This window comes from Schistocerca nitens, chromosome 8, assembly GCF_023898315.1.
Source record: "Schistocerca nitens isolate TAMUIC-IGC-003100 chromosome 8, iqSchNite1.1, whole genome shotgun sequence".
In the NCBI taxonomy this organism is placed as follows: Eukaryota; Metazoa; Arthropoda; class Insecta; order Orthoptera; family Acrididae; genus Schistocerca; species Schistocerca nitens.
Window position 1 is genome coordinate 609,237,275 of NC_064621.1, and position 24,612 is coordinate 609,261,886.

The 24,612-nt window shown below is 42.3% G+C and overlaps 1 protein-coding gene across 2 annotated transcripts in view; it reads left to right on the forward strand.

Moving 5' to 3' along the window:
- Positions 1–24,612, forward strand: part of LOC126198491 (protein mini spindles) — a 170,248-nt gene that overhangs the window by 127,282 nt on the left and 18,354 nt on the right. For both annotated transcript variants that reach the window (XM_049934864.1, XM_049934865.1), the window contains exons 22-28: positions 12,313–12,465; positions 12,547–12,750; positions 16,759–16,894; positions 16,969–17,162; positions 22,379–22,623; positions 23,193–23,378; positions 23,776–24,088. In XM_049934864.1, the coding sequence (XP_049790821.1) occupies positions 12,313–12,465; positions 12,547–12,750; positions 16,759–16,894; positions 16,969–17,162; positions 22,379–22,623; positions 23,193–23,378; positions 23,776–24,088 (1,431 nt within the window). The remainder of the gene's footprint in view (positions 1–12,312; positions 12,466–12,546; positions 12,751–16,758; positions 16,895–16,968; positions 17,163–22,378; positions 22,624–23,192; positions 23,379–23,775; positions 24,089–24,612) is intronic.

The following is a 24,612-nucleotide window of genomic DNA, read 5'->3' on the forward strand; positions in this document are numbered from 1 at the left end:
CAGGATTTGAGGGAGTCGTATCCCTGCTGGAGAGCCACATTCAGAGTCTGGTCCAGTCCCGGAAAGTATCCTGTCACAAGTGGGGCACTTTTGTGGTTCTTCTGTGGGGGATTCTGGGTTTGAGGGGATGAGGAAGTGGCTCTGGTTATTTGCTTCTGTACCAGGCCGGGAGGGTAGTTGCGGGATGCGAAAGCTGTTGTCAGGTTGTTGGTGTAATGTTTCAGGGATTCCGGACTGGAGCAGATTCGTTTGCCACGAAGACCTAGGCTGTAGGGAAGGGACCGTTTGATGTGGAATGGGTGGCAGCTGTCATAATGGAGGTACTGTTGCTTGTTGGTGGGTTTGATGTGGACAGACGTGTGAAGTTGGCCATTGGACAGGTGGAGGTCAACGTCAAGGAAAGTGGCATGGGATTTGGAGTAGGACCAGGTGAATCTGATGGAACCAAAGGAGTTGAGGTTGGAGAGGAAATTCTGGAGTTCTTCTTCACTGTGAGTCCAGATCATGAAGATGTCATCAAAAAATCTGTACCAAACTTTGGGTTGGCAGACCTGGGTAACCAAGAAGGCTTCCTCTAAGCGACCCATGAATAGGTTGGCGTACGAGGAGGCCATCCTGGTACCCATGGCTGTTCCCTTCGTTTTCTACCTACACTATTTCACCACAGGATCAACATAACCCAGCTCCAACCAACCCCTTTTCGCCTCTTTTCACACCAGATCTCCATTTGCTTTCTACTTCACCTTTATCTCTCCCCACATATTTTTATATTCATTTTCATTTCAGCCTCACGTTACACTTTCGACCTTCTAGTACCATGTCACCCGCACAACACCCCCACAACGACCCCATTAAGTTTTATTTACATTCCCTCCGCAGACATGCCTTCGCCCTAGCCAGATTACGCTCCCATATTCTATTTTCTCAGGCTTGTCTGACATTTGGCATTACCCCCAAAGGCCTCACACTTAAAGTTCCCATCTCTGGCTGCAACCCTTCCTTCCATCAGTCCCTATACCAGTTCCAAACTGAACAATCCATTGCCCTCACCCACCTAATCCTTCACCTACACATCAACTCAGCCCATGAACACACCCGTCAACTCCTATCCTTAATAAAAGTCCTTAATCTTTCCTCTCCCACATCCACACCGGCTGTTCAGAGCATCCTCCTACAGGCCAACCGTAAATTAGAACAGCATGCCACCCTCCACCTCAAAAAACTATCCAATCTCCTGGTTTCCCACCTCCGGAAAGGCAACTCACTCACCCTTCACAACCTTTCCAGCAAACCTCAACCACCTCTCATTGCACACAAACCCAGTCTCTCCCATCTACTCAATCTCCCACTTCCAGCTCCACTCCCTCCAAAACCTCAAAATTCCTTTCAACACTATCTGGAACCACAACACCCTAATTCAGTAGTTAACCTTTCCTCCAAACCTCTCTCCCAATCCGAAACCTCTGTCCTATCCAAAGGCCTCACCTTCAGCCCCACTCCCAGATTCAACCAAACAGCCCTCGTCAAAGATTTACTGTCCTACACCCGTACTCTCTGCTGGAAATATCACTTTGCCACGAAGAAAAATGATCCTAATCCTACTCCTAATCATCCAACTCCCCAAGACACCATCCAAATTGAACCCTGCCTGGAACAGTTCCGTCCTCCGTCACAGCGGGACCCACCTCCTCTTCCTCAAAATCACCCTCTCCAAACCTTCCAGGAATTTCTGACTTCCAGCCTTGCATCTCAATCCTTCTTAAAAAACCTTAATCCTACACCCAACATCACCACTGCTGAAGCCCAGGCTATCCGTGATCTGAAGGCTGACCGATCCATCGTCATTCTTCCGGCGGACAAAGGTTCCACGACCGTGGTACTTGATCATCGGGAGTATGTGGCTGAGGGACTGCGTCAGCTTTCAGACAACACCACATACAAAGTTTGCCAAGGTAACCCCATTCCCGATGTCCAGGCGGAGCTTCAAGGAATCCTCAGAACCTTAGGCCCCCTGCAAAACCTTTCACCTGACTCCATCAACCTCCTGACCCCACCGACACCCCGCACCCCAACCTTCTACCTTCTTCCTAAAATCCACAAACCCAATCATCCCGGCCGCCCCATTGTAGCTGGTTACCAAGCCCCCACAGAACGTATCTCTGCCTACGTAGATCAACACCTTCAACCCATTACATGCAGTCTCCCATCCTTCATCAAAGACACCAACCACTTCCTTGAACGCCTGGAATCCTTACCCAATCTGTTACCCCCGGAAACCATCCTTGTAACCATTGATGCCACTTCCTTATACACAAATATTCCGCACGTCCAGGGCCTCGCTGCGATGGAGCATTTCCTTTCACGCCGATCACCTGCCACCCTACCTAAAACCTCTTTCCTCATTACCTTAGCCAGCTTCATCCTGACCCACAACTTCTTCACTTTTGAAGGCCAGACATACCAACAATTAAAGGGAACAGCCATGGGTACCAGGATGGCCTCCTCGTACGCCAACCTATTCATGGGTCGCTTAGAGGAAGCCTTCTTGGTTACCCAGGTCTGCCAACCCAAAGTTTGGTACAGATTTATTGATGACATCTTCATGATCTGGACTCACAGTGAAGAAGAACTCCAGAATTTCCTCTCCAACCTCAACTCCTTTGGTTCCATCAGATTCACCTGGTCCTACTCCAAATCCCATGCCACTTTCCTTGACGTTGACCTCCACCTGTCCAATGGCCAGCTTCACACGTCCTTCCACATCAAACCCACCAACAAGCAACAGTACCTGCATTATGACAGCTGCCACCCATTCCACATCAAACGGTCCATTCCCTACAGCCTAGGTCTTCGTGTCAAACGAATCTGCTCCAGTCCGGAATCCCTGAAACATTACACCAACAACCTGACAACAGCTTTCGCATCCCGCAACTACCCTCCCGGCCTGGTACAGAAGCAAATAACCAGAGCCACTTCCTCATCCCCTCAAACCCAGAATCCCCCACAGAAGAACCACAAAAGTGCCCCACTTGTGACAGGATACTTTCCGGGACTGGACCAGACTCTGAATGTGGCTCTCCAGCAGGAATACGACTTCCTCAAATCCTGCCCTGAAATGAGGTCCATCCTTCATGAAATCCTCCCCACTCCGCCAAGAGTGTCTTTCCGCCGTCCACCTAACCTTCGTAACCTGTTAGTTCATCCCTATGAAATCCCCAAACCACCTTCCCTACCCTCTGGCTCCTATCCTTGTAACCGCCCCCGGTGCAAAACCTGTCCCATGCACCCTCCCACCACCACCTACTCCAGTCCTGTAACCCGGAAGGTGTACACGATCAAAGGCAGAGCCACGTGTGAAAGCACCCACGTGATTTACCAACTGACCTGCCTACACTGTGATGCATTCTATGTGGGAATGACCAGCAACAAACTGTCCATTCGCATGAATGGACACAGGCAGACAGTGTTTGTTGGTAATGAGGATCACCCTGTGGCTAAACATGCCTTGGTGCACAGCCAGCACATCTTGGCACAGTGTTACACCGTCCGGGTTATCTGGATACTTCCCACCAACACCAACCTATCCGAACTCCGGAGATGGGAACTTGCCCTTCAGTATATCCTCTCTTCTCGTTATCCGCCAGGCCTCAATCTCCGCTAATTTCCAGTTGCCGCCACTCATACCTCACCTGTCTCTCAACAACTTCTTTGCCTCTACTCTTCCACCTCGACTGACATCTCTGCCCAAACTCTTTGTCTTTAAATATGTCTGCTTGTGTCTGTATGTGTGGATGGATATGTGTGTGTGTGCGCGAGTGTATACCTGTCCTTTTTTCCCCCTAAGGTAAGTCTTTCCGCTCCCGGGATTGGAATGACTCCTTACCCTCCCCCTTAAAACCCACATCCTTTCGTCTTTCCCTCTCCTTCCCTCTTTCCTGATGAGGCAACAGTTTGTTGCGAAAGCTTGAATTTTGTGTGTATATTGTGTTTGTTTGTGTGTCTATCGACCTGCCAGCGCTTTTGTTTGGTAAGTCTCACCATCTTTCTTTTTATATATATATATATATATATATATATATATATATATATATATATATATAAGAAAGATGATGAGACTTACCAAACAAAAGCGCTGGCAGGTCGATAGACACACAAACACACACACAAAATTCAAGCTTTCGCAACAAACTGTTGCCTCATCAGGAAAGAGGGAAGGAGAGGGAAAGACGAAAGGATGTGGGTTTTAGGGGAGAGGGTAAGGAGTCATTCCAATCCCGGGAGCGGAAAGACTTACCTTAGGGGGAAAAAAGGACGGGTATACACTCGCGCACACACACACACACACACACACACACATATATATATATATATATATCCATCCACACATATACAGACACAAGCAGACATATTTAAAGACAAAGAGTTTGGGGGTAACGGATTGGGTAAGGATTCCAGGCGTTCGAGAAAGTGGTTGGTGTCTTTGATGAAGGATGGGAGACCCCCAGAAACCATCCTTGTAACCATTGATGCCACTTCCTTATACACAAATATCCCGCACGTCCAGGGCCTCGCTGCGATGGAGCACTTCCTTTCACGCCGATCACCTGCCACCCTACCTAAAACCTCTTTCCTCATTACCTTAGCCAGCTTCATCCTGACCCACAACTTCTTCACTTTTGAAGACCAGACATACCAACAATTAAAGGGAACAGCCATGGGTACCAGGATGGCCCCTTCGTACGCCAACCTATTCATGGGTCGCTTAGAGGAAGCCTTCTTGGTTACCCAGGCCTGCCAACCCAAAGTTTGGTACAGATTTATTGATGACATCTTCATGATCTGGACTCACAGCGAAGAAGAACTCCAGAATTTCCTCTCCAACCTCAACTCCTTTGGTTCCATCAGATTCACCTGGTCCTACTCCAAATCCCATGCCACTTTCCTTGATGTTGACCTCCACCTGTCCAATGGCCAGCTTCACACGTCCGTCCACATCAAACCCACCAACAAGCAACAGTACCTGCATTATGACAGCTGCCACCCATTCCACATCAAACGGTCCCTTCCCTACAGCCTAGGTCTTCGTGGCAAACGAATCTGCTCCAGTCCAGAATCCCTGAAGCATTACACCAACAACCTGACAACAGCTTTCGCATCCCGCAACTACCCTCCCGACCTGGTACTGAAGCAAACAACCAGAGCCACTTCCTCATCCTCCCAAACCCAGAACCTCCAACAGAAGAACCACAAAAGTGCCCCACTTGTGACAGGATACTTTCCGGGACTGGATCAGATTCTGAATGTGGCTCTGCAGCAGGGATACGACTTCCTCAAATCCTGCCCTGAAATGAGAGCCATCCTTCATGAAATCCTCCCCGCTCCACCAAGAGTGTCTTTCCGCCGTCCACCTAACCTTCGTAACCTCTTAGTTCATCCCTATGAAATCCCCAAACCACCTTCCCTACCCTCTGGCTCCTACCCTTGTAACCGCCCCCGGTGTAAAACCTGTCCCATGCACCCTCCCACCACCACCTACTCCAGTCCTGTAACCCGGAAGGTGTACACGATCAAAGGCAGAGCCACGTGTGAAAGCACCCACGTGATCTACCAACTGACCTGCCTACACTGTGATGCATTCTATGTGGGAATGACCAGCAACAAACTGTCCATTCGCAGGAATGGACACAGACAGACAGTATTTGTTGGTAATGAGGATCACCCTGTGGCTAAACATGCCTTGGTGCACGGCCAGCACATCTTGGCGCAGTGTTACACCGTCCGGGTTATCTGGATACTTCCCACTAACACCAACCTATCCGAGCTCCGGAGATGGGAACTTGCTCTTCAATACGCACACACACACTCATATACAGACACAAGCAGACATATTGTCTGCTTGTGTCTGTATATGTGTGGATGGATATGGATGTGTGTGTGTGTGTGTGTGTGTGTGTGTGTGTGTGTGTGTGTGTGTGTGCGCGCGCGCGAGTGTACACCCGTCCTTTTTTCCCCCCTTAGGTAAGTCTTTCCGCTCCCGGGATTGGAATGACTCCTTACCCTCTCCCTTAAAACCCACATCCTTTTGTCTTTCCCTCTCCTTCCCTCTTTCCTGATGAGGCAACAGTTTGTTGCGAAAGCTTGAATTTTGTGTGTATGTTTGTGTTTGTTTGTGTGTCTGTCGACCTGCCAGCACTTTCATTTGGTAAGTCACATCATCTTTGTTTTTAGATATATTTTTCCTACGTGGAATGTTTCCCTCTCTCTCTCTCTCTCTCTCTCTCTCTCTCTCTCTATATATATATATATATATATATATATATATATATATATATAAAATCTGCTGTAAAATCAGTATGCGATACAAAACTTATTCTTATTCCTGCCAACGAAATTATCTTAGATCATGCTGCATGTATGGATATTTTAACTTTCAGGATTGAGTGCGGGGTCTTCGTGATCAAAATGTGCGTCACACCTCTTTCTAAAGTCCTCTTTGAAGTATAGCATTTGTAGATACATAAACTTTTGTGACTCAGCTGTGATAAATAGCAGCCCAAGACCTAGCAAGAATAGAATCCCAAACATTTTACAGAAATTCTCACTGCAGAATTGGATGAATGCTAAGGAGTGTGATAAAGCTGAGAATTTGTGTAACTTCTTGGTAGAATTTTTTTCTCTCTGTGCAAGCGACAAGAGAAGTGAGAAAAGTATTGATCCCTTTTGGAGAGACTTATTGGATGGTGAAACCACTTTTTGGCATTTGTATTGCTTTCTTCAAAAGTTTATCATTCTGAGCCATAGACAAGCCTTTGTAAAGCAAGATTTTTATATTAACCCTTGACTGGTGTTGTGGAGTCTCTGGGACTCCAAGGAAGTAGGCAGTTACAGTAACGCATGTATTTCTTGATCAGTGAGCACGCACTGCTCATTACTTTTCTATGGTGGGGAGCCAAGTCACCTGAGGACACGGATAAAGTCATACTCCTGATGAAGGTTCTGACAGCAGACAACTTCATAAAATGGTGCCAGTATATCGAGACAATGCATCAAAAAAGAATTACACGCGAGAAGTTTGAACGGCTTCCAAACGTCATATCGATGTCTGTGATGGAGGAAGGAACTGATTTCACAAGTGTTCGTCAGATAGTGAGAGAGGAAGTTCAGAAGGCATTTGGATTGCACTGCGAGCAAAAAGAGAGACGCTTCAAGAGTTTATAAGGGAGGAAGTGGAACAGACATTGAACCCAATCTCTCATCCTTCATTTCCCTTTAAAACGGTAAAATAGTAGAGACCCAGGCAAAGTTACCTTCCTACAATGCTGCATGAGGAACCTGTTTGGGCACCAAGGAAGATGGACGTCTGGAGGACCCAGGATAACCAACCAGTATGTTTATACTGTGGATGATCGGGACATGTGGTGCACTATTGTCGAGAAAGGCGGCGGATATTTGATGACACCCGCTGCAGAAGACAGCAGACTGATATTAGCCAACGCCAACTCCAGGATGACGAAGATGAACAAGATGATGTGGGTGCAGGACGACGTAGGTCACCATCACCGCAAGCTAGCCGCTGGAGAGGACGCTCCCAAACATACTGATAAAGTTCTCCATTGCCGTGTAGAAGCTCCAGCTGTACACCCAGCCACCACAACCTGGAAAACTAAAGGATGCGACCTTCCTTGGAGGTGAGGCCACTGAAGAGAGAAATCCTCCTACGTCGATCATTACAAAAATGATAGGAAACTATGTCAATATCCTCATGGATGGCTGACCTTCCCAAGCTCTTGAGGACTCTGGAGCATCATATTCAGTCATTTCGGAGAAGTACCGTTGCTAGTTGCAGAAAAGCGTATTCGTCGACAGCAAAACATCTCTGCTGAAGGTGGCTAATGGGAAATATGTAAAACCTACAGGAAGATGTACCATTTGTGTGGGTGTACGTGGCCATACACAGCCCTTAGAATTCATTGTCTTAAGAGTGTAGTCACGATGTCATTTTCGAATGGGACGTTTTGAAAGCTTCTCAGGCAATTGGAGAGTCGTTGCTCGAAGATTATGGTAAACGAGATGAGGTACTGTGGACAGGAAGATGCACATCAGAGTTTGTGGAGATTGCGTGTGCGGAGATTGTGTATGCTAGATGAAGTAACCATTCCTGCAGTCAGCGCTAGAAAAGTAACAGTCATGTGTCATGCTATGCATCAACTCGTGGATCGTGTAGTGGAATGTAAGAGAAGCATATCACTGAAGATTAACTTGGTCATCCCAACCTCTGTCGTCTTGTTTAAGAATGGATCCGGTGAACTGTGGATAGTTAACTGTTGCCGAGAACCGCAGATCCTTCCAAGATGCAGGTGTGTAGCAAACGCTGAGCCGTTAATTGAAGAACAGCTGAGCGTCATAGAAACCTCTGTGGGCGAAATTAGCGCTACCGTTAAAGAGAAGAGATCTTCTAGCTCACCTATCACCAGATCTCACTAAGAAACAACAGAAGCAGCTACTTGCCATTCTTCAAGAGTTCTGACTGCTTCAATCCACATGTGAAGAGCAAATTACACAAATTGACGGTGAAGCACTGGAGACCATCAACCAATAACCCAGAGAGCATACTATGTGTCAGCAACAGAATGTTGAATAATTCGTGACAAGGTAGAGAAAATGATGAAGAATGAAATCATTCAGTCTCTGCAGGGCCCATGGTCGTCTCCAGTGGTTCTCGTCAGGAAGGAGGATGGCAGTTGGCGCTTTCGTGTTGATTACAGGAAGCTTAATAAGATAACTAAAAAGGATGTTTACCTTCTTCCACGATTTGACGATACCCTAGGTTGTGTGAAGGGGCTAAGTTTTTCTCAACCATGGACATGTACTCGGGATACTGGCAAATCGAAGTAGATGAGGCTGATCGTGAGAAAACTGCAATCATAACCCCTGAGGGCCTTTATGAGTTTAAGGTAATGCTGTTTGGTATGTGTAATGCACCAGCAACTTTTGAACAGATGATGGATAATCTTCTAAGTCACCTGAAGTGGATGATGTGTCTTTGTTATTTAGATGACATTATAGTGTTCTCAGAGACATTTGATGAACACACAAAGACTGAGGGCTGTTCTTAAGTGTCTCCAACAAGGCAGACTGAAACTTAGTCCTGGAAAGTGTCTCTTTGGAGCAAAAGATATCAAAATACTTGGACACATTGTGTCAAATGAAGGTGTGTGGCCAGACCCAGAAAAGGTGAGATCTTTAACGGAATTTCCTATTCCTAAAAGTGTTAGAGATGTGAGAAGCTTCCTCAGATTATGTTCTTATTACCATCATGTTATCAAAGACTTTTATATCAAAACCAGTTGTTAAAAGCTGACGCTAAATTTATCTGGGATGGTGCTCAACAAGATTCTTTAGATTTTCTGCGAAAAGCTCTGACGACTGACCCTATATTTGGTCTGTATGATCAGAGAGCACCTACATAACTACACACAGATGCCAGGGCGTATGGGATTCGTGCTGTTCTGGTGCAAATTTCGGATGGAAAAGAGGAGCTTATAGCCTATGCTTCTAGGACACTTACAAAAGCCGAGAGAAACTACTCAACTACAGAAAGAGAATGTCTCACTGTGATCTGGGCCATGTGTAGGTTTCAACAGTACCTCTATGGAAGGCCATTCACAGTTGTTACAGACCATCATTCACTTTGTTAGTTGACAGGTCTTAAGGATCCAACAGGACGACTCTCCAGTTAGGCACTACGTCTTCAAGAGTATGACAGTACCATAGTGTACAAAAGTGGAAGAAAACACAAAGACGCCGACTGTCTCTCAAGAAACCCTGTGCAAGACCATCAAGACTTGGATGAAGATAGTGGCTGTCTCACTGCACTCCAGGATCTCTCTGCTGAGTAGGAGGAGGACACCAAGATATCTCAAATTATGCTTGCCTTGAATCGGTCAGAGGATGTGAAAGGACATTTTAAGGTAATTAGTTGATTACTATGCAAGAAAAACTTTGATTTGTTTGGAAAGAGGTGGCTACCAGTGATTCCTAAACATGTGCGCTTGGATGTTCTACAGGAATTCCATGACACACCTGAGGCTGGACATTTAGGGTATATTAAGACCTACAATAGGATCCGCAAGAGATTTCCCTGGCCAGGTTTATTTAAGAGTGTCTGTCACTGTGTCACACTGTCGAGAGTGCCAGAGGAGAAAGGCAGCTCCTCAGGAACCAGCTGGCCAACTCCTGCCAATTCCACCAGCTGAAACACCTTTCCAGTGTCTTGGGATTGACCACCTCAGATGATTTCCAACGTCTGCTAGTGGCAGTAGATAGATTACTGTTTGCACTGATTATCTGACACACTATGCCATTACAAAAGCCGTGAAAACAGCCGAAGCATTCGAGGTAGCCAAATTCATCATAGAAGGCATTGTATTAAAACACAGGGCCCCAAGGTCGTTAATTACGGATTGAGGGAAAGTTTTTCAATTGAATCTTATGACCGAGATAAAGTGTCGGTGCAACATTACTCATCACATGACTGCCTACCATTCGCAAACTAATGGGCTTACTGAAAGCCTTAATAAGACCTTGACTGACATGCTATCAGTGTTCATCAATATTGAGCAGAGCAACTGGGATGAGGTGCTGTCTTTCATGATGTTTGCCTAAAACACCGCCAAACAAGACACCACAGGACTTTGCCATTTTTCTTGGTGCATGGGCATGAGACGACGAGAATGGACACTGTTTTTCCATTACATCCTGATGATGTGGTTGACGACCACATCGGCCGGGTGTTAACCAGAGCTGAGGAAGCTCGGCAGTTAGCTTGACTCCGCACGCTGCAGGCTCGAGGAAACGATCGCTGAAGGTATGACGCGAGCCTCTGCCCTGTTGTCTACCAGCCTGGTGACCTCGTCTGGATCTTCACTCCGGTTCGAAAGGTTGGTCTCTCTGAGAAGCTCCTCAGGTGCTACTTTGGACCTTATAAGGTTGTAAGACAGTTGTCTGATGTTACTTATGAAGTTGAAGATTTCAACCCCGACACAAGACGACCAAAGATCAAAGATACGGTCCACGTCCTTCGAATGAAGCCCTGTAAGTATCCTGCAACCCAGGGTAAATTCGAAGCTCCAGCAACAAGCAGAAAGCTGATGGAGCGTAGCGGCAAGGGAAGTTCTAAGAAGATCACTGGCAGGGCAATCATCAGTCATCAGGAGTTGGAGTATGCAGGACCGATGTCTCGTTCCCAAACTAGGAGGGCGTAACACAGACTCTGTTCTCCTAAAGAGGAAGCAGTGTTGCAGAAGCTGAGTAGCACAGTCACTGTAGTGTAGTGGTTATGATACTAGACTGTTGCATGTAGGGCTGTGAGTTCAATACTCACCTGAACTGTAAAATTTTAATTTATTTGGTTTGAGTACATTATAGAAATATCCACAAATGTCATGAATCATTGTACTGGAATGTTCTGTAACTGTATATACACCATATGTGTTCTGGCCGGAGGCAGTTCACTCTGCGCTCTTGTATGTGAAAGTGCTGAATAAACCTTTAAGTTAAGTTAGTATTTGTCATTCATCTAATTACACCTTCTTCTACATGACAATGTATTTACTGTGGCAAAGCACTGACTGTTGAGTTCCTCTCACAGGTGGAGGGAAAACAGTTTGCTTTTCCAATGCAAGGTGTTCTTTGTCTTTCAAACCCATTATTTGGAGGCAAGCAGGTAGACAGACTTTTTTTTAACTGGCCAAACAACTGTATGAACCTCTTCTTTGTGAAAGATTGCAAAATGCACTTGTATGAAGAGAGCTAAAAGCAGAATGAGGCCTGTGTAACATTGCCACTGTCTAAATTATTACTGGTGCCAGTGCTGAAATCCTAAGTGAAGTATTGAAACTTTGAGCCATGTAGCAAATTTGATTTTTCCCTCTGCTCTCCCACCCCCAATCATTATTCGTCTATGCACAAAAGGCAACTGATTATGGAAGAGAACTGAAAACTTCCACTTGAAGACTATATGGACAGCATTACAAAATGACCCAATTATGTTGGAAATTAGTCTCGTGGTTGCAAGAAATCCCATTCTCAACTTGGAAGGCCTGATCTGTCTTGGATTTATGCGTCATTCTAAAAATCATACTTCTGTTACAAACACCTCAGAATATAACCTCCAGACACATGCTTACATATAGTGTCATTAGTATGATAAGGTTTTATGTATTTTTTCCCCACTTTGCTTACTCAGTATTTGCTTCTTGACTTTTTACAAGTGCACAAAGAAACAGTTATTTAAAAACTGGTTTGGTTTAGGTACTAAAATGGAACTTCACATCACCGAGGGAAGAGTTTGTGGAGCAGCTGAAAGATGCTATGACAGCTGCCAATGTTAACAGAACGCTAACAGCCAACATGTTCCATTCAGATTTTAAGTACCATTTGAAGGCCATTGACATGCTGAATGAGGTAAAAGCTGGAAAAATGTTTTCATGTACAGATTTCGTGGAAGGTTAATCAGTTAATTTTAATTTGATATTGTTCCTTCAGGATCTGCCAAACAATCCTGCAGCAACAGTCTCTAATCTGGATTTAATACTAAAATGGATGACGTTGCGTTTCTTTGATACAAACCCATCAGTGATATTGAAGGGGCTGGAGTATCTGCATACGGTATTTGACTCCCTAATTGAAGAAAATTACAACATGTTTGAACAGGAGGCACTGTCATTTGTGCCATATCTCATTTTAAAGGTAAGCTTCTTCACTATTTATTTATTTATTTTTCAGTGTCAAAATTTTGTTGATTAAGGATCAGCATCCTGTTCTAATATTTTGTGAAGTGTTTGTTAATCTGTCCGTTGCAGTCCATATGCTTGGCAACTAGTTTTGAACCTACTGGTTCATTCTTAAGCTTGACCTACTGAGGCTGCATTGAAATGCTTGATCTTAATAACAAACGTCAAAGTGGCACAACATGCTGTACAGTGTAATCACAGAAGACTATTGCAAACAAAATATGCCTGCTTAGTGAGAATCAAACTATTTCTCTCTTGCTAAATAGCCACATGTTGACTGAGACAGTCATATGTGATTACTTTGTAAAGCACGTGTTGCCAGTTTCATGTTTGGTATTAAGGTCGGCACTTTAAATGCAGGCTCAGTAAGTCAGGCTTGAGAATGAACTGATTGGTTCGAAATTAGTTGCCAAGCATATGTACTGCAACCATGACAGATTTATTGAAAAATATTGTATGAAAAGTTTATTAACAAATGTTTTCGTTTATTTTTATGAGGATGTCATTCTGGTGAAAAACGTTGCCTGTAAAGGCTTACTGGGAGCCCCTTTTCCAAAATTTCCACTGTTGGTACTTGAAACACTTTCTTCATTTACAGTAATTATTATTTGTGGGTAATTTTACTCATGTTAATGTTTCCAAATCTGTGCCTGCAGATCTCTGCTGTAAATAAAAAGTATAAAAGCGTAGAAAGGCAGGGTGCGATGCCCCACCCAATTCTATTCTTATATGGATCAGCTTTCGCTTATAAATGACTGTGGTTGATGATCGGACTTGTACTTAACGATGGACGGACACTCATGTGCAGTAAGACCACAATGTCAATTTCACTCATCACTTCAAGCACTGCAGAGTTAAGCCCTTACAACACCATCTTTAATTTTGAACAATGGGAACCAATATAGTAATTTCACAAGCAAACAGGGCGGAGGAGAGCACACAACATGAGTCATAACCACTTTGAAATAGCAACATACAAACAATATGGACCCTACACATGCATTACTTTTGTTACTGTAGCAAAAAATGCTTTCATCAGTACAGAATAAATCTATTTTAAACTTGAGACACTTTTATATAAAATAACACTGAAATGGTGAGTGAAAAGAGCCTGCTAAGCAGTGAAGATGTGTAGCTACTGTGGTGGTGGTGGTGGTGGTGGTGTTTCTAATTTTTGAAACTAATGAACATCTTTCTTAAACATTATCTTTACACAGAATTGAGCACCGACTGGAAAAATGGATTTTTATACTGATGTTTCCTGATAATTTTCAAAGTTAAGGATTTGTCACTTAAGAGTGCTTCAATGCAATGTAGCAAAAACACTTTCCTGCACTTTTGTTGAAACATAAATTTAGTTTGTCATACGCCATGCATCAGTAAAATTGTATGTTCTGAATATTACAGTTACGATCTTTTTTGTAGTAATGAAAGTGTGGACACTACCTTTTATTGTCTTCTTCTGCAACTGCTTTTATTATGCTTGTCGGTGTAATAAAATAAATGGTACTTTGTGTACAAAATCTGATGCTTTGCATAATATGGCAATAATAATTTTAAGCACTTTATGTAGGCCTATGTATAACCAGCTTATGATCTGAAAATGTTGCTGATTAAATATCACACTATGTGAAAAGGACACACTAAACATCTACTGAAGTAACAACACTGTCATAAAGCTTGTTGCTCTTATAAACACTTAGTTTGTATTACTTAACTTGTACAAGAGGACGGCGAATCATGACTTTTCCAATATATCTGTCTCTATGGACAATAAAATATACTTAACTTCACCATAGAAATAAATACTACTAGTGAGTCAATCCATACGAAGTGGTCCAGTGATGGTTGCTTGATCGTTTTTAAATATTTTAATTTTTTTATGTGATTGCCCTATATTTGAGAAGTTCAAAACAGTTTTTAAAATAATTTATCTTGCACCTTTACTGGATGGCGGCCATTTTTATTTGTAGGCATGTGACAATTTTTCAGTCTGGACACATACCTTTGTTCAGTCAGATATCAGAGTTAAATTTTGCACTACGTTGCTATATTATAAAGGTGTACAAACTGCAAAAATCTTATTTTTATATTCAGTCCCACCTGAGATAACTAACCACAAACTTCACAAAAAATGAAAATTTTCAAATTTCAAAAATTCATAAAAAATTAAGGAAACATTTGTAAGTGTTCTTGCTCTATATGAGGCTAGTAGTGTATGATATTTAATCATAGGAAAAAATACATAGTTTTGGGCCTAAAAAGTGGATTTGGATACCAAAGTTTGGAGGTCATTTTGGCTGATTTTTGAATTTAGGGTATTTTGTGTAATAGACAATGTTATAGAAGACACTTTTCTAGAAACAATCATGTCAATTGCAATGTTGTAACTTAACCCAGTGCGGAGATATTCATATTTTTGCTAACGTCTCTAAACTGAAACATCGTCGCGCACCTACAAATGAAAATGGCCACAATTCAGTAAAGGTGAAAGGTAATTTTTTAAAAAACTGATTTGAATTTCTCAATTATAGGGTAATAACATAAAAAATTAAAATAATTAAAAATGGTCAAGCAACCAACTTAATTTCTATTGGATTGACCCCAGTCCTTTTTTGGTTTTTAGTGACGTATTGCAGCCTCTGGCGAGATTTTGCTACCAATTGATGGTTTAGCAGCTTCTACACAGTGGCTACCAAGTCGTCATTCTCATTGTCATATGTGGTCAGAACAGTGGGTAATGCTGCAGCGTAATGTCTGCCTCCTTCACAGTAAGACTTCCCACTGGCCCTCTAATAACATTGCCACTTCTGCTTGCTTGACAAATAGCTACGTAATACTGCAGAATTATATGTAACAATAATTTCCTGCCCACCCAAGGTCATTTAAAAATGATTGTGTTCCTTTTAATTACCACACAATATGGTATGTGGGCATCACACCACATGCTACTTTGTTACTTCGCAATCCTTCTAACTCAGAAAGAGAACTGTGCTGGAACTTCCTGTTTCAATGTTCTTCCCACCTTGCCCTTCCGCAGGGAAATCCCTTTAGATTTTAACTTAAGCCTAAAGCCATGACTCGTTACAGTTTTAAAAATGAAGGTTCAGAATACTTTCAAAACTAAGATCTGCTTAACAATATGTAGAGATTAATACAAAAACCATTATTTACAGCTATAAATTTGAAACAGAGTTGCAGATTATTGGTTGCATACTTCGCAGGCTGGTGGCAGCACCTTACAGCGGCGAACTGTGCCTTTCTTTACCCTGCTGCTGTTAGGTGGTGTGTGCGCCCTCAGCCCTCTGTCTCACTGCTTGCTTTATACAGGTTTTTAACTGCCCTACTACTCATTGTATTTTGTAAGGTATGACAGAAAATAACGAAATAACTTCTATGAAATGAAATGGAACAATTCCTACACTGTGACTTATACATGTGTCGTTACAAGGGCTTATGTTAATTGAGTTATAGGATGGTTTATTCCTGAAGAACTAAAGAAATGTGAGCAGATTCTGTTAAGTTGGACTGGTGTATTACTCAAAGTGTTAACATTTATGTTTAGTCTTTTATTTCGTTATTTAGATGATTAGCTTTTAGTAAGGGTAACAATTTGCAGAAAATTTAATTGTGGATTGAAATAACATTCTGTTATTAGATTTTGTTAAAGAAGAATTAAGCATACACAGTAACATAAGCCTCATTGTTCTTATTATAGGGTAGGCAGTTGTATCCAGTACATTATTTCTTGGCAACTCACTACTTGTGGAAGTTCTTGTTCTGAAATACACATTATGGAAACTATTTTGGCTTCTGCTTTTCATGTTTCCATCTACAGCAGTTTTGTCTTAAATTTTTATATGGAAGAATATTCTTTTCTGCCTGCTTTTGTGTTATAGTGATGCATTTTGTAGATATTTTGTAGATTGTACTACTAATAGCTGACAAATTATTCACCTTTTAGATTGGGGACCCAAAAGATGCTGTACGTAACAGTGTGAAAAGTCTTTTTAAACAACTGGAACGTATATACCCAGCATCTAAGTTGTTTGTTTACATAATGGATGGTCTGAAGTCAAAAAACGCCAGGCAACGGACAGGTGAGCAGATGATAGATTTCCACTCCATCATTGTGTCTAGAGACGAAGACTGCTGACAGTATTTTGTATTTCAGAATGTCTGGAGCTGCTGGGGTATTTGATCGAAGGGTACGGTTTGTCTGTGTGTCAGCCATCACCAGTAGCAGCACTGAAAGAAATTGCCAAACAGATATCTGATAGAGATAATTCTGTAAGAAATGCAGCATTGAATTGTGTAGTCCAGGCATACTTTATTGAAGGGGATAAAGTGTACAAAATGGTAGGACAGGTAAGCACAAATCTTTATCTTAGCATATATCACATGAGTGTTGTTACAGTAATGGATTCAGTACACATGTAGTGATTACCTGATTAGCCCTGAAATCTTCAGCTTTCTTCTGTATCATCAAATTTCAAAAGTATCTGTTCTCTTCTTGTTTGAACTGTGCGTCATCAAAGTTTCCCTTGCATAGAAGGCTATGCTCCACACAAATGCCTTTGGAAAAAGATTTCCTAACACCTAACTTTATATTAACCCTGTTGTGGCTATGGACACATACGTATGCATGGCAGGTAGAGCACCCAAACAGCTATGGATGCACAAGTACACCCAGCACTTAGAATGGGCAGATGACTAAGGGCATATATTTATGCCTTTCAGATCGGAAGGCCTGACAGCTGGACATGGGAACAGGTAAACATGCACAGTAGAAGGGTGGCTCAATGTTGTCTGTATTTCAACATTCTTGCCAACGCCTTTGTTCACTATTCTTCTTTGTAATGTCGAAAATTGCAGCAGCTTTCTCTTGCTCCAAGTTCATTTCTGGTAAAGACTCTGTCAATTAGAGATAATTTTATTTCCTAACATACACAAGAGAAATGACAAGAACACACACAATCTGAAAGGCATGTGTTATCCTATTGAACTGACATATCGGATATTATAAAAGATGTGGTATAACAAAATATTTACAGTTTCTCGTCAACATTCTGGGCATCGCGAAACAGAAAATGATGCGCACAGCCAAGTATTTCTAATCTCAGGGTGTGTACGATCTGGGAAAAACCTGGGAATTTTTTCGTCCGGGAGAAAACCCGGTAAGAACCAATACTCTAACAAAGGATATTACTGTATCCCACTTCTGCAGAATAATGCTGCAGCAAAAAAACATGAACGAGAGAGAGAAAAACGAAAATAAAACTTAAGTCGCAAAGGAAATGCGCCATAAACAACAACAACAAAACACTGCTGATATAAGCGTCTGCCAACCAAAGTGTGTCAAAGGCTTTAGGAAGAATATGCAGTGCTTCCTAACAACAAATTGCCTCTGATGAGCATGACATGACAGCTGTTTACATTTGATTCATTTGAGCAGTTGCGGGCGGGCACTTGCGCATGCACAGTTGGGTCGCCTATGAGTAGTATCTTCTCCTTCTGGCTACAGATGTGTGGCTGGGTGCCACTATCTAAATTGCTCCGGTTCGGAAATGTTGCAGATCCAGGGCTGATGCACAGAGCATTCAAAGTTGTAGTGGGGAGGTGGGTAGTCTCAAAGTGAGTTGTGTTTACGTTTAGTGATTCTGCTCTTTCCCCTTAGTTTATTGCTCTCACATTAAATGAAAACAAAACGGATTTCTGTGGCCAGGAGCTACCGAATGAATTAAAATATGTTCGCATAATTACGGAAGGCTAAAATATGTTGTTAGTTTCAGGTTTAAATTTCCACCTTTCTGACAGTCAAGCATTAATCACCTTGCCGAACAATGAAGTTATTTTTGTCGGTTCGCTAAAGAGGTTTGGCTTTCATTAATATTTTGCGCTGAGGCAGTCAATTTATTTGAAACGAAGTGTTTAATTTCACACTGTTGGCTAGTTTCATCTGTTTGCTGCATTTCAAGTGCACGTTTTCCATCTTCTAGCTCGTATGGCAATATGCCATAATAAAGAACCAAATACGAGATAATACAGTACCGGTACTCAAAGAAAATTTAATTCAGAATCTGGGCATAGGATTGTGCACTTTAAGCCGAATTATGCATTTTAGTATATTTCACGAAATTCCGATGCTCCTGAAGTATCCTTTGATGTCTTGTTTCTTTTATGACATAATGCAAGATCTTTTGATATTTTCCATGTACGAACATACGGACTTCCTGCGTCATCGTATTTGCGCAGGCGCAGTGATGCCTGTTATCAGGCGCTCTCTGGCAACTGCTGAAACGAACCAATTTTTAACAGGTCACGGGAAAATATTGCGAATGGTGGTTTGGAAAGTGTTCATTTCAAAGTAAATTTTCTTTTACGCAAGATGAACTATGTGCGAGAATGTAAGATGAATTTCTTAAATCACAGAGCGTTTGATTCTCATTTAAAAATAAACTCTTTGAGGACGACAATCTAGAAGAATTTAGAGCCCAGAAGATCAGACATTTACGTCGTTATTAAAAATTTTACTGGCACATTTGTGTGATGTATCTTAGTGTAACATGCGCAAAATGATCAGCATTATATGTGGAAGTTTACCTTCTCTTGCAGCTTATTAGTCTTAGAGACCAATATTGTTTGTGCAAGCTTTGTTTTTCTTCTATCAAAACTATGTATATTAATTTAAACCATTAACTTTCCTTTTTGTGTGTTCGCGCTACTTAAGAGTGATCTTGCTATTGGTTGACTACACTACATGTCCTATGCTGTCGTCAGCTGCCGAGATCACGTGACATGAGCTATGAATGGCTTACAAAAGCACGTCACAATCTAGATTTCATTGCTTAGGAAAGTAACATGCAGTGTTTGGTGGAATTCGAATGAAGAAATGCAGCGTACATGTTGCTGCACATCAAAGATCTTTCCAAAATGTGTTTTTTCCCCCTGGGCTTCGTTTTCTAAAGTGCCGGCAAATTCTACGTCTGTGTAGAAAACCATAAACATTCTAAGGATTGATAAGTTCTACAGTGCCGAGGAAAAGTATACTGTCATTTAACACGGAAAAAGTGTATTTTCACCCAGGAGAACGTGTATTTTCAACCGGGAAATCTGGGAAAAATCGGAAATTTTTTTCCTTCTCCACATATACGCCCTGAATCTGATTTCCTAATTACAAAGTACACATCATACAAACATACACAATATGAAAGGATATGAATTTCCTGCACAACACACGTAACAGATTTTTGAAAAGGCAAGCAGTGCGGCAAAACGTGCAGTTTCTCAGCAACATTCGCTGCCACGTAGAGCAGAAGAGTTTTGGGTGTCTTTGCTAGGAACTGGTTACTTTATATCTTGAAACATATTGGTCCGATATTAATGAGAATTTATTAGGTTACATGCATGTATTTTGTTAATGCAAATCTCAAGCTACAAAATTTTCCAGTCACAATAGAAAAGTTCTTATCATTTTTCTAAAGTAACTTTCTGTCCATGCAGGATAAACTTGTAAGAGAAAGCTTGGGTTAATTTTGAATTTCTCTTTCTTGGTTACCAGAAATTGCAACCACTGTGACTCTACGTGTGTGGGTGATTTTATAAAGAATATTATTGAACAGTGATTCTGTGTGCACTGAAATGTCAGTTTAGCGGACAGTGGTTATAATGTAAGCAGTCATAGGGCGGACTCAGCCGCCTGCCTATGAGGCACACTCAGTACCTTCACCCCCCTTCAGCCAGTCGGCTAGGCTGTATGCTTGGCCCTATCAGGCGCAACAGAGTTAAGTGATAATCCCCTTTCCTCCTCCTCCTCCTCCTCCTCCTCCTCCTCCTCCTCCAGAGACTTCCTTCTTCCCAGTGCCAGCTCGAATTTTATATCATCTTTGTTTCTGTTATTCAGTTACTTTGCAGCCCTACAGCAAAATTAGTCTGTCGCTTTCAGTTTCTCATTTCTTAACAGGCGAAATACCCTCAGATTTCAAGAACAATATAATAATCCCAATCCCAAAGAAAGCAGGTGTTGACAGATGTGAAAATTACCGAACTATCAGTTTAATAAGTCACAGCTGCAAAATACTAACGCGAATTCTTTACAGACGAATAGAAAAACTAGTAGAAGCCGACCTCGGGGAAGATCAGTTTGGATTCCGTAGAAATGTTGGAACACGTGAGGCAATACTGACCCTACGACTTATCTTAGAAGAAAGATTAAGGAAAGGCAAACCTACGTTTCTAGCATTTGTAGACTTAGAGAAAGCTTTTGACAACGTTAACTGGAATACTCTCTTTCAAATTCTAAAGGTGGCAGGGGTAAAATACAGGGTGCGAAAGGCTATTTACAATTTGTACAGAAACCAGATGGCAGTTATGAGTCGAGGGACATGAAAGGGAAGCAGTGGTTGGGAAGGGAGTGAGACAGGCTTGTAGCCTATCCCTGATATTAAGCAAGCAATAAAGGAAACAAAAGAAAAGTTTGGAGTAGATACTAAAATCCATGGAGAAGAAATAAAAACTTTGAGGTTCGCCGATGACATTGTAATTCTGTCAGAGACAGCAAAGGACTTGGAAGAGCAGGTGAATGGAATGGACAGTGTCTTGAAAGGAAGATATAAGATGAACATCAACAAAAGCAAAACGAGGATAATGGAATGTAGTCGAATTAAATCGGGTGATGCTGAGGGAATTAGATTAGGAAATGAGACATTTAAAGTAGTAAAGGAGTTTTGCTATTTGGGGAGCAAAATAATTGATGATGGTCGAAGTAGAGAGGATATAAAAGGTAGACTGGCAATGGCAAGGAAAGCGTTTCTGAAGAAGAGAAATTTGTTAACATCGAGTATTCATTTAAGTGTCAGGAAGTCATTTCTGAAAGTATTTGTATGGAGTGTAGCCATGTATGGAAGTGAAATATGGACGATAAATAGCTTAGACAAGAAGAGAATAGAAGCTTTCGAAATGTGGTGCTACAGAAGAATGCTGAAGATTAGATGGGTTGATCACATAACTAATGAGGAGGTATTGAATAGAATTGTGGAGAAGAGGAGCTTGTGGCACAAGTTGACTATAAGAAAGGATTGGTTGGTAGGACATGTTCTGAGACATCGAGGGATCACCAATTTAGTATTGGAGGGCAGTGTGGAGGGTAAAAATCGTAGAGGGAGACCAAGAGATGAATACACTAAGCAGATTCAGAAGGATGTGGGTTACAGTAAGTACTGGGAGATGAAGAAGCTTGCACAGGATAGAGTAGAATGTAGAGCTGCATGTAACCAGTCTCAGGACTGAAGACCACAACAACAACAACCTAAATCCCTTGGCATTGCCCGATCCGCCCCCTCCCCCCGAATGGTCATGTTGAATAATATGGGACATAACCATTCTCTCTGTCCGTCCTTGACCATTGCATGCTGTTAGTGTGTAACAGTACACTATATGAAAGGTAGCTTTCTTGTTATCCAATGAGAGTTAAGTCCGGATGTTTAATCTACATGTCATAGTATACAAAGGAATATGTGATTTGTTGTACAAAGTTAGCAATTTGAGCCAGCTGTAGAATCCTTATTTTGTTGGTATTTCGGCAGATCTGTGACAAGGACCTGTCTCTCCTAGAGGAAAGAATAAAGCGTGCTGCCAAGAACAGGCCGCCGTCCGCGACGAGGCAGTCGCCACCTAGTGGCCGGCCGTCAAGCCAGCCGCAGTTGCCGGCACGGCAGGCCCAGGTGCAGAAGGTGACGCGGCAGGGGAGTGAGGGCAGCATCCAGAGGGAGACGGTGGCTGCGCCGACACATCAGGAGGTGGAAGTCCCTCCAGCAGAGCCTCAGCCCAGGTACTGCTATTGCCACAGACTCGAGAGTCTGTTGTATTCGGCCGCACCTGCGGTACTCTTCTAAGTATTGACATAGTGAACGTTGGAAGCTGTGTCGTGCACGAGCGATCTAGTGGCGAACACAAGTTTACTGAAGTAAAGGTACATTTCACTGTGTGGTATGATGTACTGAAGGTGATGCTTGTTTGTGGCTCCGTAAGAGGAATATACAGAATAAAAAACGACAAGCAGCTGATGATACCAGTTGTAACATCCAATAGCCATCTCATATTTAAACTTTCTTTTTCAACAAGCGTCACGTTCAGGCTATTGTATTGTACTATGAAATGCGCCTGTATTTCGATAATGTTGTGTTCATTATTGTCAGTATTGTTCTGAAACTATCACCGAAATTGATAATTCTGTCAGTTGCAATGACTTTTGGAACTGATAATGTGACCTTTTCGTAATACTTAACGGTACTGGCAAAATAAAAACAAATCAATTAAATATGTAGCAAAATTATTCTGAGCACGTTCTATGGAATGCGTGACATTTATATCAGTAAAGCAGAAATTTCACTTTCACAGGCAAACACCTCCGAAGCAACAGCGACCTGTCTCTGGGCGTTTTGGTCTGGACCCAGAGCTCTTAGCAAAGATAGAAGGAAAGGGCGTCAGCTTGAGTGCACCCAAGCTGAATGAGTTCGACTTGAAGGACATCTTGGATGACGGGACACCTATCGACATGCCAAAACCTGGATATCAGAACTCAGGGTAACAAGTTAAACGTTTTCTGTTCATTTATGGTGGTGACTTTTTTAAAGTACTAGTTAATTTTCATTATATTCAGAAATTCCTTAAATGAGGTTTGGCTTAGTTACGGTCTTCAGGTGGGGATGTGGCTCGATTACACCAAAGGAGTGACCCAGAATTGGAAATCAAATTTTCTCTCAGACTAACCTTTTCTCTGTAATTGCTGATGTTACTGGTTCTATCTTACCCAACTTATGCCGAAAATCTTCTCTGATATCCTGCATTCTCTTTTGTAATAATTAAAACCTGCTGTTTTGTTATTTATTTGTTTTCGTATTGACTGCATTTTAGACAACTCTTTCCTTCTAGTATTTCAAGAAATTCAGAAAGACTACATTCTTACAATGTTCCTTTTCAGGAGTCCCATTTCATACCAACCGGTGAAGCAGAGACTGCCAGCATCTTACGCGCAGGCGTCGCGCCCTGAGGAAGTGATAGAGATGGGCATCTCCAACGTGACGAACCCCGACATCAACGTGGCGTGGCAGGCTTGCGTGCAACTCGAGCTGGTCGTGCAGACAGAGAACGTGAGCTTCCTTAGAGGCAAGGAAGACCACCTGGTGCTGGCCTGTGTGATGCAGCTGCGCCTGCTAAACTCCAGCTCCCCCCACTCGACGCCGGGCGACCTGCTCGCCCGGGGCTACCGCAACCTCTTCCTGCTGCTCATGTCGGTAAGTATCTAGGGCATAGCATAGGCGTGAGTCCTCACTCTCTCTACTGGAGATAATGAAGTTCGGAAACCTTTGATATATAAACACCATCTAGTTAACAAGTTTTAAATTTTCTCTCAGAGTTCCTTTCTTTAATAAGGTCTGTGATCTCTAGCTATTATGTTATTTCTATCTAATCGCAATTATTTCTGGTTTGACTAGTGTAATGTCTCTGGTCACTCTATTTTCTAAATTCTCTTTTGTAAACTCATTCAGAATTTGCAATGTAGTGTAACTGATGTGAAACCACCCCCAAATGAATTACAGGATTTAGTTACATTACTAATTATTCAAATTGATCCCTAGCAGAATGTCGACCTGATGTGGATACCCAAACTCTTGATTCTAAACTGCAGATGTGAGTGGATCAACACATGTTAGATGGCTTTCAGAGTAAGAGATGTCTTAATTGAGCAAGATGTTTGAAGAAGTATATTAAGTGTTCTTATACTTGTCAGTCATAATATCTGGACATTTTTGTCGTT